The sequence below is a fragment of the Dipodomys merriami genome, unplaced genomic scaffold, assembly GCF_024711535.1.
Source record: "Dipodomys merriami isolate MVZ:Mamm:240054 unplaced genomic scaffold, mDipMer1.0.p SCAF_271, whole genome shotgun sequence".
Classification (NCBI taxonomy): domain Eukaryota; kingdom Metazoa; phylum Chordata; class Mammalia; order Rodentia; family Heteromyidae; genus Dipodomys; species Dipodomys merriami.
This window is the reverse complement of record NW_027204171.1, coordinates 205301-224357: the sequence shown is the minus strand read 5'-3', so window position 1 is coordinate 224357 and position 19057 is coordinate 205301. Positions and strand designations below refer to the sequence as shown.

The window sequence follows — 19057 nt, the reverse complement described above, 5'->3', positions numbered from 1 at the left end:
GAACCCTGGGCAGGGTCACGGCCTGTGGGCCTAGCCCCCCAGGAGGCTCAGTAGATCTGAGGATCCAGGTTCGAGGCCAGCCTGGGCAGCCAGAGGTGGCGCCGTGGCTCAAGTGGTAGCCTGCTAGCACGGAGCGAAAAGGCTAAAGGACGGCGTCCAGACCCGGGGTTCCGGCCCTCCGACGTCCGGAGCCTAGCGCTCCGTCAGGCCCTTGGCCAGAAACCTTCCGCCCGACTCCAAGATGGCGCCCACGGCGACCGCCAGGTGCCAAGATGGCGGCGGGAGCCGCGCCTGCGCTCTCGGCTCGCCCGGTCCCCGCCCCCTCCGCGTCGCCAGCGCGACCCGGTCCGGCCGCGGTGCGCGGTGCGCGGCTCGCGGCTCGGCTGCGGTCTGGTGGAGGTGGTGAGGGAGCCGAGTCCCGGCCGCCGGCCGTCCCGCGCCATGAGGCTTTTCTGCGGGTGGCAGGTGTTGCTGTGGGTGCTGGGGCTTCCTGCCCGCGGCCTGGAGGGTGAGTGCGGCCGGGGGTGCGGGGCCGGGGCCGGGGGGAGGCCGGGGGAGGCCGCGGGGCCGCGAGGCTCTCCCCGCGCGGCTCCACCGGCGCCCCGCCCGCCCGCCCGCCAGGCCGCGTCCCGCCGCTCCTGGCCCGAGCCGGCCCGGCCTCGCGTGCGGGGCGCCGCGGGGCGGCCGTCGGCCTGCTTTGCGGCCTGGTCAGCGGCCGGGAGCCTCGCACAGATGATGCCCCAGGCTGAGCCGCCTCGGTGGGCCGGGCCGGCCTCCCGGGCCCCCAGCCCTCGCCCCGCCCTCCTCCCCCTCCCTCCTCCCCCTCCCTCCTCCTCTCTCCCTTGTCCTCCTCCTCCTCTTTCCTCCCTCCTCTCCCCCTTGTCCTCCTCCTCCTCCCTCGTCCTCCTCCCTCCCTTGTCCTCCTCCTCCTCCCTCCCTTGTCCTCCTCCTCCTCCCCCTTCCTCCCTCCTCCTCTCTCCCTTGTCCTCCTCCTCCTCTCCCCCTTGTCCTCCCCCTCCTCCTCTTTCCTCCCTCCTCCCTCCCTTGTCCTCCTCCTCCTCCCCCTCCTCCCCCTTCCTCCCTCCTCCTCTCTCCCTTGTCCTCCTCCTCCTCCTCTCCCCCTTGTCCTCCCCCTCCTCCTCTTTCCTCCCTCCTCTCCCCCTTGTCCTCCTCCTCCCCCTCTCCCTCCTCCTCCTTCCTCCCTCCTCCTCTCCCCCTTGTCCTCCCCCTCCTCCACCTCTCCCCCCTGTCCTCCCCCTCCCCCTCCCCACTCCCCTGTGAAAGTCCAGCCCCCCGGCCTGTCGTCCAGACCTTCATAGAAATTGCCAGGCCCTCTCCCCTTTCCCTGGGCTGCGACAGGGAGAGGCAGCGTGGCAGATTTCTCTTTTTTGACATTTTTTATTGTAAGGGGGGGGGGCGCCTCACAGTTGACATGAGTCAGGCAGTGAGTACCTACCTGTCCTGTCAGCACGGTTGGCCCCCTCCTTTGCTTCCCCCCCTACCGTCCCTTCCCTCCCCACCGCCCCAGAGTGGCAGATTTCTGAGTGTGGGCCAGGATGAGGGGTGTGTGTGTGTGTGTGTCAGATTTCTGAGTGTGGGCCAGGATGAGAGGTAATGTGTGTGTGTGTGTGATGAGGGAGGGTGTGTGTGTGTGTGTGTGTGTGTGTGTGTGTGTGTACTGGGGCTTCAACTCCAGGTCTGGGCCCCTGTCCCTTGGCTTTTTTGCTCCATGCTAGTACTCTGTCACTTGAGCCTTAACTCCACTTCTGGCTCTTTTTCTTTCTTTTTTGGTGGTTAATTAGGAGAATCTCACAGACTCTCCTAGACAGGCTGGCTTCCCACCCCAGTCCTCAGATCCCAGCCTCCTGCCTAGCTAGAATTACAGGAGCAACTGTGCTTGGCTCTGCTTGTGGCCTTTTTCTTGGTTATTTGGTGATGGGTTTCATGGTTTGTCTGCCTGAACTGGCTTCTAACTGTGCTGCTTCCTGAGTCGCTGGGATTATGCCCTTAAACCACAGATGCCCAGCTATGAGCATCATCTCATTTAATCTCTGTGTGTGTATGTGTGTGTATGTGTGTGCACATGCTTGTATTGGGCCTTGAACTCAGGGTGTTGTCCCTTAACTTTTTCACTCAAGGCTTCTGGCCAATGGAGCCCAATTGAGCCACGCCTCCACTCTGGCTTGTTTTCCTGGAGTCTCAAAGATTTCTCTTTCTGGGCTGGTTTAGACTGTTCGATCCTCAGCCTCCTGAGTAGCTAGGATGACAGGGGTGAGCCACCGGCGCCAGCCTCTTATTTTAAGTTCTATGCAGTAGGTGTTAGTTTCCTTTTTTGTTTGTCGGTCGTGGGTCTTGAACTCGGGGCCTGGGCGCTGTCCCTCAGCGCTTCAGCTCCAGGCGAGAGCGCTCTACCACTTGAGCCACGGCGCCACTTCTGGTTTTCTGGTGGTTCCTTGGAGATCAGAGTCTCAGGGCCTTTCCTGCCCGGGCTGGCCTTGAACTGCGATCCTCAGATCTCAGCCTCCTGCGTAGCTGGGGCGGCAGGCCTGAGCCGCCCGCCCGGCTCGCTGTACGTCTTGGGGGATCCATTCACCTGTCTCCGGCTGGACGATGGGGGTGCCCCTCGGGAGCGTTCGGGCCCGCGGCCCCCGTTACCCGTGGCGCCTTGCAGTTGCAGGGGACCGGGACGGCGCGTGGCCGGCGGGCGCGGGGGACCCCGCGGGCACCTGCGGCGCGGGCGCCCCGGCCGCGCGGTGCAGCGCCCGGGAGCGGCTCTTCTCGCTGGGCGCGGCCGGGGCCGACCGGGACCGGGGGGACCGGGACGAGGACGAGCCCGAGCCGCCCGAGCCCGAGCCGCAGCCCGCCGCCCCCGAGGACGCCAACACCACCGACAGCCTCAAGGCGCCCAAGGTGAACTGCGAGGAGAGCAACGCCACGGCGGGCGCGGGCGCGGGGCCCGAGGGCGCCGCCCTGAGGATCCTCAACGCCTCCCAGGTGGGTGCGCGCCCGGACGCCCCCCCTTCCCCCACCCCCTCCCGCACCCCCAGATGCTCCCCCTCCCCGGACTCCCACCCCCCAGCGCCCGGACGCTCCCACCCCCTCCCGCACCCCCAGATGCTCCCCCTCTCCGGACTCCCACCCCCCAGCGCCCGGATGCTCCCACCCCCTCCCGCACCCCCAGATGCTCCCCCTCCTGCACCCTGAACGCTCCCACCCCCTCCGGCACCCCCAGATGCTCCCAACCCTCCTGCGCCCTGAGATGCTCTCACCCTCCTCCAGCACCCTGATACTCTCATCCTCCTGTCACCCATAATACTATCATCCTCCAGCACCCCAATATGACGCCCGTTCTCTAGTACCCCAAGAGTACTATTCCTCCAGCAACCCAGTAATACCCCTATCCTTGAGCACCTCAGTAATATTCTTACCTCTTCCAGTCCCCCAATTCCACACTCATCCTCCTTTAGCACCCCAATAATCCTCTCACTGAATGAGGGTGCGGCCAGGGGTGACTCTGAAGGCTGTCCCAGTGAAAACGGCTTGGCTCCCCAGGAAAAAGGGAATACAGCTACTGTCCACTGTGCTTTTTTTTTTTTCCTTTTTTGGGTCCGGTCATGGGGCCTGAACTCTGGGCCTGGGCGCTGTCCCTCAGCTCTTCAGCTCAAGGCTAGTGCTCTACCACTTGAGCCACAGCGCCACCTCTGGCTTCTTTCCTTTTGCCTGTGTGCTGAGGAATCGAACCCAGGGCCTCAGGCATGCAAGGAAAGCGCTCTACCACTGAGCCACCTTCCCAGCCCCTGTCCACTGAGCTTTCTAGAAGCCGGGTGTGGTCCTGCATGACTGCAGTCCCAGCACACTGGAGCCAGGCTGGAGGACCAGGGGCTCCAGGCCTCCCTGGGCCTCTTGGGAGCAGCTAGGCCGCAGGAAGCTAGCAGCTAATGCTCCCTGGGCCAATCTTAGCATCAGGGCTCCTGACAGTGACCTGCGTAGCATGCACACGGCTATAAACACACGGACCCTTTCTTGTTTCAAGGGAGGTAGTTATTACAGAGGCAACACAGAAGTCATGGAATAGAGCTGTGGTGGGCATGCGCAGTCCCAGCTCCTTGTCAGGTGAGAACGCTGCCAATTGAACTACATCTTACATCTTCAGCCCTGTCCTCAGCTGGGGAGGTTGAGGCTAGAGGATTCTTTGAACCTATGAGTTCAAGACCAGGCTGGGCAGCCTGGTGAGACCTCCCTATCTGAATTAACTAAAATTACAATGTGGCATGACTTATACTAGTTGTGCCTCTGGAAAATAAGCTGGACAGATGACGAGTTTCCGCTTCCTCTGAAGGAGCAGGGTTTGTTCTGAGAATTGAGACCACTGCCCCAAACCCAGCCATCAGACCCAGCCATCAGTTTGCAGGTAGCTGGACGGTGATCTCACAGGAGGTTCTGGAATTCCCACAGAGGGCTACTTGCAGGGGCAGGGGGTCAGCCTGCATTCCTGTCGCCCCCAGGGTGTCTGGGGGACCGTGGGCCTTGCTCACGGAGGCTGGCTTTGCCAGCCGTGTCACCGCTGGGACGACCAGTAATGGTTTGGATAGCTGGTTTCAGGGACCGCACACCTTAAGTGAACTGACCTTTGGCCACATACACTCACCTGGCTGCTTGGAGCCTAGCTGCTGCCCGCTTGGTGATAGTCTGGGAAGCATAATGCGCCAAACACCACTTGAGATGGTTTCATGTGCTACTGCAACAAAATGCCTGAGGTAATCAACTGTAAAAAAAGAGACAAGTTTAAGTTCCGCATGTTGGAGACCTCAGGACACGGCGAGGTGGCGCGTCCCTTTTGGGCCTGTGGTGAGGCTGAACTCATGTCCCCAGGACCAGGAAAGGAAGCCAAAGGAGAACCTGGAGATCAGGGGGCCCATCGCAGTCCTTCAACAGCAACTCCCTCCTCTCCCTCCCATGACCTAAGGCCTCCCTCTAGACCTCACCTCAGGCAGCTCAAGCCAGCTGCCCAACACGAGTGCCTGGGCGGGCAAAGACCCCCCCCCCAACTGTAGCATGTGAGATGTACAGTGGATTATGGTAGATATAGTATTGTCAGGCAGGCCAGGAGTTCTTACCTTGTCCATTCTTACTACTTTTCTGCTGATGGGTCAAAATGCCAGAGTTTTCTGAGTAGTTCATTGGAGATGAGAGTCTTCACGGACGTTCCTGTCCAGGCTAGCTTTGGACCGTGATCCTCAGATCTCAGCCTCCTGGGTAGCTAGGATTATAGGCGTGAGCCCCCAGCGCCTGGCTTTAACATTCACTTTAACAGCTGCTTCTTCCTTCGACCCCAGGATCTTATGGACTTCCTGAACCCAAATGGTAGCGACTGCACCCTGGTCTTGTTCTACACCCCCTGGTGCCGCTTCTCAGCCAGTTTGGCCCCTCATTTTAATTCTCTGCCCCGGGCATTTCCAACCCTTCACTTCTTGGCACTGGATGCGTCTCGGCACAGCAGGTATCTTTCCTTGGGGTTGGGTCTCCTCTTTTTTTTTTTTTTTTTTGGTCGGTTGTGGGGCTTGAACTCTGGGCCTGGGTGCTGTCCCTGAGCTCTTAGCTGAAGATGAGCGCTCTACCACTTGAGCCACAGTTCCACTTCTGGTTTTCTGGTGGTTCACTGGAGATAAGAGTCTCATGGCGTTTCCTGCCTGGGCTGGCTTTGAACTGTGATCCTTAGATCACAGCCTCCTGAGTAGCTAGGATGACAGGTGTGAGGCACCGGCACCCAGCTTTTCTGTTCTTATTTACATTTATTCTTTCTTCCATGTCCCATATAGACATTTAGTAAGTTAGTGGATGATTTTGGCCCTAAAAGTGACAAATACTTTTTTTTTTGGGTCCGGTCGTGGAGCCTGAACTCTGGGCCTGGGCGCTGTCCCTCAGCTCTTCAGCTCAAGGCAAGTGCTCTACCACTTGAGCCACAGCGCCACTTCTGGCTTTTTTTTTCTGCTTATGTGGTGCTAAGGAATCGAACCCAGGGCCTCATGCATGCAAGGCAAGCGCTCTACCACTGAGCCACCTTCTCAGCCGACAAATATTCTTGTTTTACATGTCTTTTGCACTGTTCACTGGGCTTTTGTCTTTTCTCTTTTTTTGAGGGGAGGGAGGTGGGTAACAAGGGGAGTCTCACTGTGCTGCTCAGGTTGGCATTAAGAGCTGAGGCTCGGGTGCTCCTCCTGCCTCAGCACCCCAAGTAGCCACGACCCCATTAGTCCACAACACCATGCCTGGCTTAACCTTTTCAAAGATCCACAGACATAAGTCACAGGAACTTTGTTCAGATGTTTTGTATCGCCCTAACTATGATCTAAGACTGTTCTGCATCTTCCTGCCCAAATGGTGAACATGTCCTGGCGTGCGTGTCAGGTTCTATATTCCCTTGCCTCCGTTTACCCAATGAATTGCTAGCATAAGTCGATCTTCTTTGAAGGCTGGCCATTCTGGAGTTTGGCATTTCTTCTGTTAGGAGAATAGACACAGTATGCTTTGATCATGAATTAGAATGTTCTGGCCTGAGTTGTTTTGACAGTTAGGAACTCAACACAGTGGAATACTGGGTCACGAGTAACTCTATAAGAAATAAGAAAGGTCAGGAAAGCGAAGTGCTCAAAGTTTGACTATCAGAAAAGAAACCTCCATAGGTCACATGAAACCGATCCTTTCTCCTGATTTCCAGCCATTCTGACATGGTAATTGTAAGATACCTGTGGTCAACGTGGGTTTTCACGGACTTCTTTTACAGCCTTTCTACCAGATTTGGCACCGTGGCTGTCCCTAACATTTTGTTATTTCAAGGAGCTAAACCAATGGCTAGATTTAATCATACAGATCGAACGCTGGAAACACTGAAAGTATTCATCTTTAATCAGACAGGTATGTATAAATAAATAATATGCTGAGAAGAAGATACAGAGGTGACTTTCTAAAAAGTACTGGGATTCGGGCTGGGAAGGTGGCTCGGGCTGGGAAGGTGGCTCAGTGGTAGAGCGCTTGCTTTGCATGAATGAGGCCCTGGGTTCGATTCCTAGCACCACATAAGCAGAAAAAGCTGGAAGTGGTGCTGTGGCTCAAGTGGTAGAGCTGCTAGCCTTGAGCTGAAGAGCTGAGGGACAGCGCCCAGGCCCAGAGTTCAGGCCCCATGACCAACAAAAAAAAAAGAAAAAAGAAAAAAGAAAGGACTGGGGCTTGACCTTCAGGGCCTTGTGTTTTCTACTCAGGAGCTCTATCACTCGATTCATGCTCCCATCCCTTTTTGTGCTGTTGTATGTAGATGGTTTCAGTTTCTGCCTAGGCCCTGGCACCTGAACTGTGATCCCCTTTATTCCTCCCACCATAATTTGGATGACAGGCATGCACTACCATGCCCAGCTATTGGTTGAGAAGGAGTCAGTGAAATTTCTGCCCCAGCTGACCTCAAACCACGATCCCCAGATCTCAGCCTCCTGAGTAGGATTATAGGCATGGCTAAAACTTTGTTCTCTTCAACCAGTTTCCATTCACGATGTCAGTTTATGTGTACAACGCATCTTGATTAGTCACCGCTTCTGTCATCCTTCGTGCTAAAAAACTGTTTTCTAAACTGTTATGATCTTGTTAAATGTCTCCCTGATAATTGCAAGTGTAATGTGAGCAAGAAATTTTAACAAAATTCATATACCATGCACTTTACCCATAGGTACCTTTTTTTTTTTTTTTTTGCCAGTCCTGGAACTTGAACCCAGGGCCTGGGTGCTGTCCCTGAGCTTTTTTTTTTCAAGGCTAGTGCTCTACCACTTGAGCCACAGCTCTACTTCCTGCTTTTCTAACTTCAAGATAACCAGTCTTGACTCTTAGCCTAGCGTTCGTTGCCATGTTGAGTTTCCTGTGGCTGGAGGCATGTAGAATGTATTCTTTGGACTGCGCTTGAGGGATGCTTCCGCCTTGTTGGGTATAGTTGTTTTGTTCCGTTTCATTGTTTCATGTTTGCCAGTACTTAGGACCTTATTTACTCTGTAAAAACTGGAGTGTCAGCCATGCGCTGGTGGTTCACGCCTGTAACCCTAGCTACTCAGGAGGTTGAGATCTGAGGATCACGGTTCATTCACAGCCAGCCTGGGCAGGAAAGTCCTCGAGACTCTTATCTCCAATAAAACCATCAGAAAACTGAAAGTGGCGTTGTGGCTCAAGTAGTAGAGCGCTCACCCTGAGCTGATGAGCCGAGGTTCAGTGCCGAGACCCTGAGTTCAAGCCCCACGACCGACAAAAAATAACAACAACAAAAAACACTCAAAAACAAAAACTGGAGCATGGTAAATGGCTACTTTTTCTCCTGGAGCACTCTGCTGCTCTGGGGCCTTTCTTGCTTCCACTGTGACAGCCCAGTTCTTCCTGAAGCATGCTCGCAGGAAGCCAGGCCTGTCAGAACACGCTTCCCATATAGACTAAGCCCAAGAGCCAAGTTAGACCGATGGGGAGAGAGGGCTACCATGAAGTGGGTGGGATTACCAAGCTTGGCTTTCTGATTGGGATGGGGGAGAGGAAGCCCTTATGTTTAATGGTCCAGGAAAACCCGGAGCCTAGACAAGAACTTGGAGCCTTCAGCATCTTTGGTGACCCCCGATCCTGAGGGTGGCTGGTTGTCCCAATAGGTCTTTGAATAACTGATATAAAGCACTGTGAATTTAAAATCACTTAGCCCACTATTCCAGAGAGTAACTTTATGGGTTATCTTGCTGAACTTTGGTCTCAAGAGAACAAAAGGCAAGTCTCCAAGAAAGAAAGCTCTGATGAGCTCACAGAAATTCTTGAGTTATAGCTTTGAACAGCCGAATGGATTCCTGACCCTTTGATGTGGTGGGGAGAAAAGCAAGTCACAAATTATGCTGACAAGCAGGTGAGATCCAACCTAGTTAGACGAGCGTGGTGTTTATTTTAGGATTGCATGTCATTTTGCATACCACACATCAGACTTGTGACAAATCTGAGGAGGGTATGTTTTCTCTCTAAATGGAAACAATTGATTTTTCTTTCAGGTATAGAAGCCAAGAAAAATGTGGTGGTAACTCAAGCAGACCAAATAGGCCCTCTTCCCAGCACTTTGATAAAAACTGTGGACTGGTTGCTTGTGTTTTCCCTATTCTTTTTAATTAGTTTTATTATGTATGCTACCATCCGAACCGAGAGCATTCGATGGTTGATTCCAGGACAAGAGCAGGAACATGTGGAGTAGCAATGGACCTATGGGAGAAAGAGGAGCAACGAGGAATTTCCATCCTTCATCCAAGAAACTACGGCTGTAGTTTCCGGTGGACTGCTGACTTCCAACTTGAGTCACGTTAGAAGAATCATGCATTTGCTGAACTACTGAATGGATAAAAGAAAATTCAAACTGGTGTTTTAACTAGTATTACAAAAAGAAATATAAAGATTCTCATGAAAATTTCCTGTTCTTGCTTATACTACTTGAACACGATCTGATAGTTTGAACAATCCAGTTTGAAACATGAAGATATATTTTGGTAAATAGTGAGAATGACACTATGGTTCTAGATAGAAGGCAGAAATAAGAATTTCAGATCATAGTTTTTTTTGTGTGTGCCAATGCCAGTACTATGTCTTGAACTCAGGGCCTGGGTACTGCCCCTTAGCTTTTGTGCTCAAGGCTGGTGGTACCCTATCACTTGAGCCTCAGCTCCACTTCCAGCTTTTTAGTTGTTCACTGGAGGTAAGAATCTCACAGACTTTCCTGCCTGGGTTGGCATTGAACCACAATCCTCAGATCTCAGCCTCCTGAATAGCTAGGATTATAGGTATCAGCCACCAGTGCCTGGCCAGGTGACAGTTTTATAACAGACCTAGCTCCTCTTTTATGTGTAATAAGGCTGGTCTCCTGCCTGTTTACAGTTTGTTTCTCTTTTAGAGTTGATAAGCAGGAACTTACTGAGCCTTGAAACTCCTGATGCAGAGGTAGTCAGGAAAGACAACATGTAACCTGTACAAACTCTTTGAAAGGCTGTTCCTTATGCTAAGATACAAAATAGTTGATTACCTCATGATAAACTACTAGTATATTTCAGAGCAAGGAAATGTGTCTTTCTTTAGATGCTCTAAGTTTTACAAAAATTGAACCTTATTTCTGTTAATGAGTCCTCTCAGTAGTACATGAGGGAAAATTTGCAGCTTTATGTGTCATGCTGTGTACAGCTATGACCAGGTGTCCCCTGGCGGGGACTGTAGCTCAGAATTGGACCGTGTCCCAAGCTGAAGCTAAATGACTCGCCCAGGCATGGTACCCTGGCAGTAAGCAGTAAGTAGGTAAAGCTAGGATCTATCTATACCTTCACATGTATGTATACCTGCAAGGACAAGTCTACCAAAAGGAAAAAAATCCTTAGTGACTCCATCGCTCAGTGTCTTCCTGTGAGTTCCTGCTGCTGTGTTCTGTGATTTTACCTATACTGTTTCTCCTGTCCATACCACTGCCCTGGGAGATCAATACTGTTAAATATCCTCATGGGTAAACAGAGGCCCAGGTAACTTGCTTTTGGTCATGCAGCTTTGTGTGGTGGGACCAAGCTGCAAATCTAAGCTTTTGTTGTTGTTGTTGTTGTTGGTGGTGGTGGTCCCTGAGTTCTTTTGCTCAAGGCTAGTGCTATATAAGTTTGAGCCAAAGTGCCACTTTCAGTTTCCTGGTGGCTAACTGGAGATTTGAATCTTGGGACTTTTCTGCCCAGGCTGGCTTTGAACTACGATCCTCACATGGTAGCCTCCTGAGTAGCTAGGATTACAGGCGTGAGCCACTGGCATCTAGCTACCTTAAGCATTTTTTTTTTTTTTGAGAAGTTGAATGGAGAGTCTTCATTAGAAAGCTGGCAAGTGGACACATGTCCTCCAAAAATTTGCAGCCTTGAATGTACTTAATACTGCTAGGAAACTGAGCCACAAAGGTAGTAGTAAAGAAAGAACAGAAAAACAATCTCAACAAACCAGATCAACTCAGAGCTGAAGGCAGATGCCACCAGACATGAGGCATGCACCTAAGCATTCTTACTCCAGAACTTCCAAGAGGAATGGCAGCATGGCTGGCTTTGTGTCATCGCCAGACTGTCCAGTGCGTTTATCTCTAGACCATAATCTTTCTCCTGTGTTCTAGTCAATAATGTTCTAATTTAGTTCCTTCATTTTTCATTTAAAATGTGTCTCTTTTTTTTTTTACTGATATAAGTTCTCTGTAGCCCAGGTTTGCCTTGAACTCACTATTCTGCCTCAATCTCTTGAGTCCTGGATTACAGTAGAGCACCAATGTGCACACCCACACAGTACTTTTATTTACTTATTTACTGCTTATGATTTTTTTTTTTGGTTGCTTGTGGGTCTTGAACGCTGGGCCTGGACACTGTCCCTGAGCTCTTCAGCTCAAGGTGAGGGCTCTACCACTTGACCCACAGCGCCACTTCTTGTTTTCTGAGTGGTTTATTGGAGATAAAGAGCCTGGGCTCCAGGCTTTGAACTGTGATGCTCATATCTCAGCCTCCTGAGTAGCTAGGATTTACAGGCATGAGCCACCGACGCCTGGCTTCCTTAATGGATTTCAAATAATGCACTGTTGCTATTAATTTTTCTAACCTTACCTTCACCATAAGTTTTTTTTGCGGGGGGAGAGGTAGAGTCTCAATGTGAAGTCCAGACTGGCTGTGAACACAAACTGGAATTTTCCTGCATTTCCCTCCTGAGTGGAATTACAGGCTTGAGCCACCACTTTTCTGAGCAAATTTCAAGAGTATGTATACATACATACATACATACATACATACATATATATATATATATATATATATATTTTTTTTTTTTTGTCATAAACACCCAAAGCAAGACTTACTGTTGCCTTTAATTCCATTCCAAGAATCAGCCTGGGAGGAGACCAGTGTCTTACATGGCGGTGACCTCTGGCTAGGATCACCAGTGAGCATTCCCTCAGCTTTTCTTTGTAGTACTTCACTACTTGAGCCACAGTTCCATTACCAACTTTTTGGTAGTTAATTGGAGATAAGAGAATCATGTACTTTGCTGCCCAGACTGGTTTTGAACTCCAATCCTGAGATCTCAGCCTCCTCCGTGGGATTACTGGTGTGAGACAAAGGTGCAAGGCTTAAAACAACAACAAAAATCTACTGAAGCATATATATATATATATATATATACACACACACACACACACACACACACACACACATATATATATATACTCTCAAAACTGCCAATGTCATTAAATTGTAATTATCAGTACAAACACAGTGATGTAAGTTATATTAAAAGCCCTGATGTTTTAAAAGGTTATGTTGGGATTGAGAATGTGGCCTAATGGTAGAGTACCTGCCTAGCATGCATGACGCTGTCAGTACCAAATTCAATTCCTCAGTACCAAATAGAAAAAACCAGAAGTGGCTCAAGTGGTGGAGTGCTAGCCTTGAGCAAAAAGCAGCTCAGGGACAGTGCCCAGACCTTAAGTTCAAGCCCCAGGACTGACAAAAAAAAAAAAAAGTGCTATCTTGTCAGGCATTGACGTCTCATGCCTGTCATCCTAGCTACTGAGGAGGCTGAGATCTGAGGATTGTGGTTCGAAGACAGCCCAGGTAGAAAAGTCCTTGGAAGTGGCTCTGTGGCTCAAAGTGGTACAGCACTGGCTTTGGGCACAAAAGCTCAGAGATAGCGCCTAGGCTCTGAGTTCAAGCCCCATGACTGACACCCCCCCCCAAAAAAAAAGGTTACATTTTGACCATTGATAAAGTAGTGGGCTTGTTTTTTGCACACCTGTACTCCCAGCCCTATGGAGGCAGAGACAGGAAGATCCCGAGTTTGAGGCCAGTTTGATCTACATACAACACAAACTCCTGTGTCATAAAACAAGACAGAATGAAAGGAGGCGTCCAGTTTAAAAGCTCAGTGGATTACTGAGGGCCCAGGGACCCTCAGGAATATCCTGCACTGGAAGGCAAGGAGACCAGACTTGAGAAAATGCGAGAATATTATTTAAACAAATGTGCCCTGGGTCCTCCCAACCCCGGCTGGGGGTGGAGACACACTTACTGGAGCAGTCTCAGGCCCGCAGTCTGCACCAGGGCCACCGATCCATCAGAATTCGCACCGGCAGCGCGCGGGGTGCAGCCGGGTCCGCGGTGTCGAGAGCCAAACGCGCGCACGTGTGCTCCACGTGGAAGAGGCCTGCCGGGCGGCGCGGCAGTGTCTGCGCCTGCGCACACGGCCCCCCCCCCCCCGCCCCGCGCACGCTGATGACGCGAACCCTCGGGGTCCGCAGGGGCGGGGCGCTTCCGGCGCGCGCAGTGACCCCGCGGGCGGGAGGCGCGGCCCTGGGCGGGGTCATGGCGGCGGCGGCGGCCCTCGGGGCGCGGGGGCCGACGCGGCGGTGGCTGACGGCGGCGCTGTGGGGACGGAGCCCGAGCCGGGCGGCCGCGGTGAGTGCCGAGCGCTCGCGGAGGCCGTGGGGCGGGGGGTGGGCGGGGCCACGCGGTCACGCGCGCCCGGGGCGGGGCCGCGCCTCAGTAGTCCTCGCCGCGCGCACGCGATCACGTGACAGGCGCCGGTGCCCCACGCCTGTCATCGCAGCCACCGCGGCGGCTGAGACCTGAGGAGCACGGTTCGAAGCCAGCCCGGGCCTGAAACTCCCGTCAGTCGCCGAGCAAAAAAAAAAAAGCCGGAAGTGGCGCGGTGGCTCAGGTGGTGGAGCGCCAGCCTGGAGCAGAAAAGCCCAGGGACAGCGCCCAGGCCCTGAGTTCAAGCCCCAGAACCGGCACATACACACTGAACAACAATAACAAGAACGAAGAAGCCAGGCGCCGGTGGCTCACGCCTGTCATCCTAGCCACTCAGGAGGCTGAGATCTGAGGATCGCGGTTCAAAACCAGCCCAGGGCAGGGAAGTCCGTGAGACTCATCTCCAATGAACCATCAGAAAACTGGAACTGGCGCTGTGGCTCAAGTGGTAGAGCACTTCACCTTGAGCTGAAGAGCTGAGGGACAGCGCCCAGACCCTGAGTTCAAGACCCACCACCAACAAAAGAAAAACTCGGAGCGAAGGTGCTGGCTTCACCCCGTGGTCACTTGCCCGGTTTGTCTTGCTGCTGAGCTCTGGCAGACGCTAGTGATCAATCCCATCCCTTTTTGGTGGCTGACACACACACATCATCTTTTCTTCCCCGAGACTCTCAGTTTCTGTGCTTTAGAAATTAAAGTTATTGTGGAGTCAGTGGGGGGGGGGGGGGGGGGGGCGGAATTTTGACGTGCGGAGCCACCTAGTGGAAAGACGTGGCATTGAACTCGCCTGTTCATTTCAAGGTGATGCTGGAGTCCGTTTTGAGATTTCCTAGACGAAATTTAAAATAGCTGGGTGGCAGTGGGGCACTGGTGGCTCACATCTGTCATCCTAACTACCCTGGAGGCTGAGATCTGAGGATTGTGGTTCAAAGCCAGGCCCGGGTAGAAATGTCTGTGGGACTCTTAGCTCCAAGGAGCCACCAAAAAGCTGGAAGTGGTGCTGTGAGTCAAGTGGTAGCGTTCCAGCCCTTGCCTTGAGCACCCAGGCACCTTTAAAAACAAGGACTGGCCTGTTAGAGCTCACTTGAAGTTTCCTAAAAGGAACTGAAAAGATAATGGTAGAAGATAGCTTGTCTTGAGACCCAAGGTGCTAGTGACCAAGTAGGATTATTCCCTCAGGGAAGGAATGAATAAACAGACTTGGTTTGAGGGCTGCTATGTGCTAGGTAGGCTCTCTGGGGGATCTTAAACATTTTAGAAAATCTTGGCAGGTAGGTTCAGTAATAGCCCCACTATAGACAAGACGACTGGAATTCAGAGAGGCCAAGTTGGTTCACACTCTGTAGGTCTTGTGTAGATTACTGCAGCGGCTCCGGCTGAGGGTGTCTCTCCAGAGAGACTGTCAGGTAGACAGAGTGGCTTGGCTCCATTTCTGAGTCCTGCTACTGACACCTGTGAGGAGCCCTGCCTGCTTTTGATCTCAGTGGGAATGTTTGTGGCCCAGTGGGAGACAGACAGCTGCTGCATAAGCCACTGAGCCTTCAGTGCTTGCCTTTGTAGCTACATTGGTACAGATCAAAGGCAGTTTTCTGTTTCTTTTCTACAGTTTTTCCAGTTTATGTTTTTTTTTTTTGCGGTGGGGGTGGGGACTTGAACTTGATAGCTAATGCTTTCACTCATTGGCAGGTGCTCTACCAACTGAGCCATGCCTCCAACCCGAGTTGACTTAGAAGTATTTAAGTATATTCAAGTATGTCTAAATATAAAAGTGTAATACATCTAGATACAAATATGTTTACATAAAGCATGAAGTTTAGTGAACATTTTAGATTATTTCACCAGGTAGGTTATTTCACACACACCAGGTGTGTATGTATGGGTGTGTGTGTGTGTGTGTGTGTGTGTGCCAGTCCTAGGGCTTGAACTCAGGGCCTGGGAACTGTCCCTAAGCTTTTTTTGGTTGGTCATGGGGCTTGAACTCAGGGCCTGGGTACTGTCCCTCAGCTCTTCAGCTCAAGGTGAGCGCTCTACCACTTGAGCCACAGCGCCGCTTCTGGCTTTTTCTGCTTATGTGGTGCTGAGGAATCAAACCGAGGGCCTCATGCATGCGAGGCAAGCGCTCTACCACTGAGCCACCTTCCCATTCTCCCCCCCCCCCACAAGCTACTTTTTGCTCAAGGCTAGCACTCTACCGCTAGAGCCACAGCACCACTTCCAGCTTTTTCAGTTTATGTGGTACTGAGGAATTGAACCCAGGTCTTAATACATGGTAGGCATGTACTCTACCATTAAGCCACCTTCCCTGTCCCTCTGTGACATTTTTTCTAATGACTAGTTCTTAACAGCAATTTTCCTTTTTTTTTTTTTTAGTGTGTGTGTGTGTTTGTGTGTTTGTGTTTGTGTGCGTGTGTGCGCGTGCATGTGTGCTGCTGGTATTGGGGCTTGAACTCAGGGCGTTATGTTTATACTTGCCTTTTCCTGCCCAAGACTGGTGCTCTTCCACTTGAGCCATACCTCTCCTTTCATCCTTTTGCTGGTTCATTGGAGATAAAGATCTCAAGGACTTTTCTACCTAAGCTGGCTTTGAACCTCGATCTTCACATCTCAGCCTCCTGAAGAGCTAGGACAAAAGGTGTGAGCTGTCGACATCTGGATCTACATCTTGTCTTCAGATGAAAGTTATGTATTGTTTAAAGAGTTCAAGCCTTAGCTGGGTACTCGTGCTTCACACCTTTCATCCTAGCTACTCAGAGGAGCTGAGGATCAAAGTTTGAAGCCAGCCTGGGCATCAAAGTCTCTAAGACTCTTTGGTGAAAAAAACCAGAAGTAGAGATGTGGCTCAAGTGGTAAAGCACCACCCTTGAGAAAAAGAGAGCACAAGGCCCAGCACTGCCCCCTCCCCCCCCAAAAAAAAAACAACAGAAACAAGAGTTCAAACCTCTCCATTTTCAGATCTGAAATGTGGTGTCCTCATAGTCTGCAGATACCCAGTGGCTGACAGCTGAGGAGAGGAACCAGGCTATGCTCCCTCTGAAAGCAGCAGGATGGTCGGAGTTAAGTGACAGAGACGCCATCTACAAGGAGTTCTCCTTCAAAAATTTTAATCAGGTAACTCAGGATTCTTGGGAGTGCCAACGCCTGTTTCTATCACCAAAAGCTGTCACTTTCTGATGCTCATGGTTGTTGGTTGTCTGGTCCCATTTGGAGCCAAGGTCCACATCGCCCCCCCCCTTTTTTTTTTTTGTCTGGTATGGGTCTTGAACTCTGGGCCTGGGCGCTGTTCCCTCAGCTCTTCAGCTTAAGGTGAGTGTTCTGACACTTGAGCCACAGCGCCACTTCCCGTTTTTGGTGGTTCATTGGAGATCAGAGTCTCACAGGCTTTCCTGCCCAGGCTGGCTTTGAACTGGGATCCTCAGATTTCAGCCTCCTGAGTAGCTAGGATGATAGGCGTGAGCCATCGGCACCCAGCCGACACATCCCCCCTTTCTTAAGAGTCCAGTGATGGGGTTGGGAGAGCAGCTGGATAGCTGCTCCTGCCCCACTGGGCAGGTCTCAGCGCTGGGGGAGGGGAAGCTTGTGATACTTGTAAAGTCAGATTCTGAATCCACCATTGCTTTGATGTGGTGTTGGTTAGAATGTTTAAATAGGATTAAAAGAAGGTGTGAAGCTGGGGCGCAGTGGCTCACGTCTGTAATTCTAGCTATGCAGGAGGCTGAGATCTGAGGATCGCGGTTCAAAGCCAGCCCCGGCAGAAAAGTCCAGGAGACTCTGATCTCCAATGAACCACTAGAAAACTGGAAGTGGCGCTGTGGCTCAAGTGGTAGAGCGCTCGCCTGGAGCTGAAGAGAGCAAGGACAGGGCCCAGGCCCAGAGTTCAAGCTCCACGACAGACAAAAAAAAAAAAAAAGGTTTGAGTATGTCAAAGGGGACATAAACGAAACCATTTGAGAAACACACACCTGCTTGACTGATTTCCTCCTTTTTTTTCTTTTCCTGAGCAGTTTAGTAAGTATTTTATCTTCCTATAGTTGTATATCTGCTTATAAATCATCTTGTAAGCTTTATCTTCTTCCTAGTGCCCTTCCTTTTCCCTAAGCCCTGTAGTCAGCCCCTTGAAGCTTTTCTTAAAACCTGACCTCCTCTTTTGGAGACTCAGCCTTTACTAAGCAACTTCCATTTGGGCCCAACCCCGTTTAGAGAGTCATCTCCCATGACTTAGCCCTTCAGTGATTACTCCACTGCGTTTACGTAAGGTAAATGCTTTTGGCTATTTCGTGTTTGTTCAGTGAGTTCAGTAATCCTTTGGACAGATTTATTGTTTTTATTTATGGTAGGTGTCAGCCTTTAGGAATGAGACCATGTTTGCTTCAATGACCGTCCATTGTGCCTGGCACAGTTCTGGGTCCAAATGGGCATGTGATAAATGCGGACATTGATTGCAGTGTTTGCTAGTTCCTACAGGGCGTGTGAGGACCAGATTTCCACTACCCAATCCCTTGGCCTGTTTTCCTAGTAAATGCCATGGGCTCCACTGTGCTGCCTGCCCCATTCTGTTCTCCATCCATCTGGCTGCCAGCCATCTGCTGTGATTCCCCAACTGCAAAGGAAACCCGCACCGCGCAGACTCCCCGTCCCCGTTGCCCCACGCCGCTCGACAGCTCTTGTCAGAGGCTTAGCACTCTGCGGCTGGTGGCAGGGGATCCCCTTGGTACAGTAAGCTTTTGCATAGCTCTAGGTAGCATTTTCCAAGCTTATTAAAATTCTTACATGTGTACAGCTTGACTTCTTTAAGCCTGGGCTAATTTATTGGGCTTGAACATGTGGCTTAAAGTACTTGAGTGGTGTTGCCTCAGGCTCTGCCCATGAGTCAGTCCTGCAGCACCAAGCTAGCCCGATGCTCCAGGCACCTTCAGAAACGGGAGCCGGGGAAGCTGAGCAGAGCTTCCTTGGTGAGTTGTACTGTTCGTTACTCCCTGAGACATTGCATGACTCAGGCTTCTCCTTCCCTACCCCCCTGCCCCCGCTCCGCTTCCCCTTGTACCCAGCTTTTAGAAGAAAGAGGCAGCTGCTGAGAAAATCAGTTGGCAGCAGGGAAAAACTCAGAGAAGCAGCATGAGATGATGACTTGCAGTTTTCTTTTCCTTTTCCTTTTGGGTTGGTCCTGGGGCTTGTACTCAGGGCCTGGGCTTGTCCCTGAGCTCTATTTTGCTCAAGGTTAGTGCTCTTATCATTTGGGCCACAGCTCCACTTGTGGCTTTTTTGGTGGATCATTGGAGATAAGAGTCTCACGGTCTTTCCTGCCTGGACTGTTTTTGAACCTCAGTCCTCAGCTCACAGGCTCCTGAGTGGCTAGGATGACAGGAGTCTGTTTTCTTGCAGGTTCCTGTGACTTCTGCTCATGCAGCGGCACTGGTACTGTGAGGACGGTGGTAGCCCTCTGGCTAAAGGTGACCAGGACACACCTGTAGTTACAAGTTGGGCTCATT

General features: G+C 51.7%; 2 protein-coding genes across 4 annotated transcripts in view; both read left to right on the top strand.

Annotated features, from left to right (window-relative positions):
- Positions 1 to 355: 355 nt before the first annotated feature.
- Positions 356 to 9460, top strand: Txndc15 (thioredoxin domain containing 15). The gene is made up of 5 exons (XM_070036447.1): positions 356 to 508; positions 2672 to 2994; positions 5337 to 5500; positions 6785 to 6915; positions 9054 to 9460. Exons 1-5 carry the CDS (start codon positions 442 to 444, stop codon positions 9248 to 9250), a joined length of 882 nt encoding a protein of 293 aa, XP_069892548.1. The 5' UTR covers positions 356 to 441; the 3' UTR covers positions 9251 to 9460.
- A 3920-nt stretch (positions 9461 to 13380) lies between these two features.
- Positions 13381 to 19057, top strand: part of Pcbd2 (pterin-4 alpha-carbinolamine dehydratase 2) — a 47844-nt gene continuing 42167 nt past the window's right edge. Inside the window, exons 1-2 of one of the 3 annotated variants that reach the window (XM_070036440.1) lie at positions 13381 to 13493; positions 16548 to 16679. In XM_070036440.1, coding sequence (XP_069892541.1) covers positions 13401 to 13493; positions 16548 to 16679 — 225 coding nt within the window. In that variant the 5' untranslated portion in view covers positions 13381 to 13400. Of the gene's footprint in view, positions 13494 to 13712; positions 14115 to 16523; positions 16680 to 19057 lie in introns of those variants that run through there. The other 2 variants (XM_070036441.1, XM_070036442.1) reach the window with 2 other exon arrangements.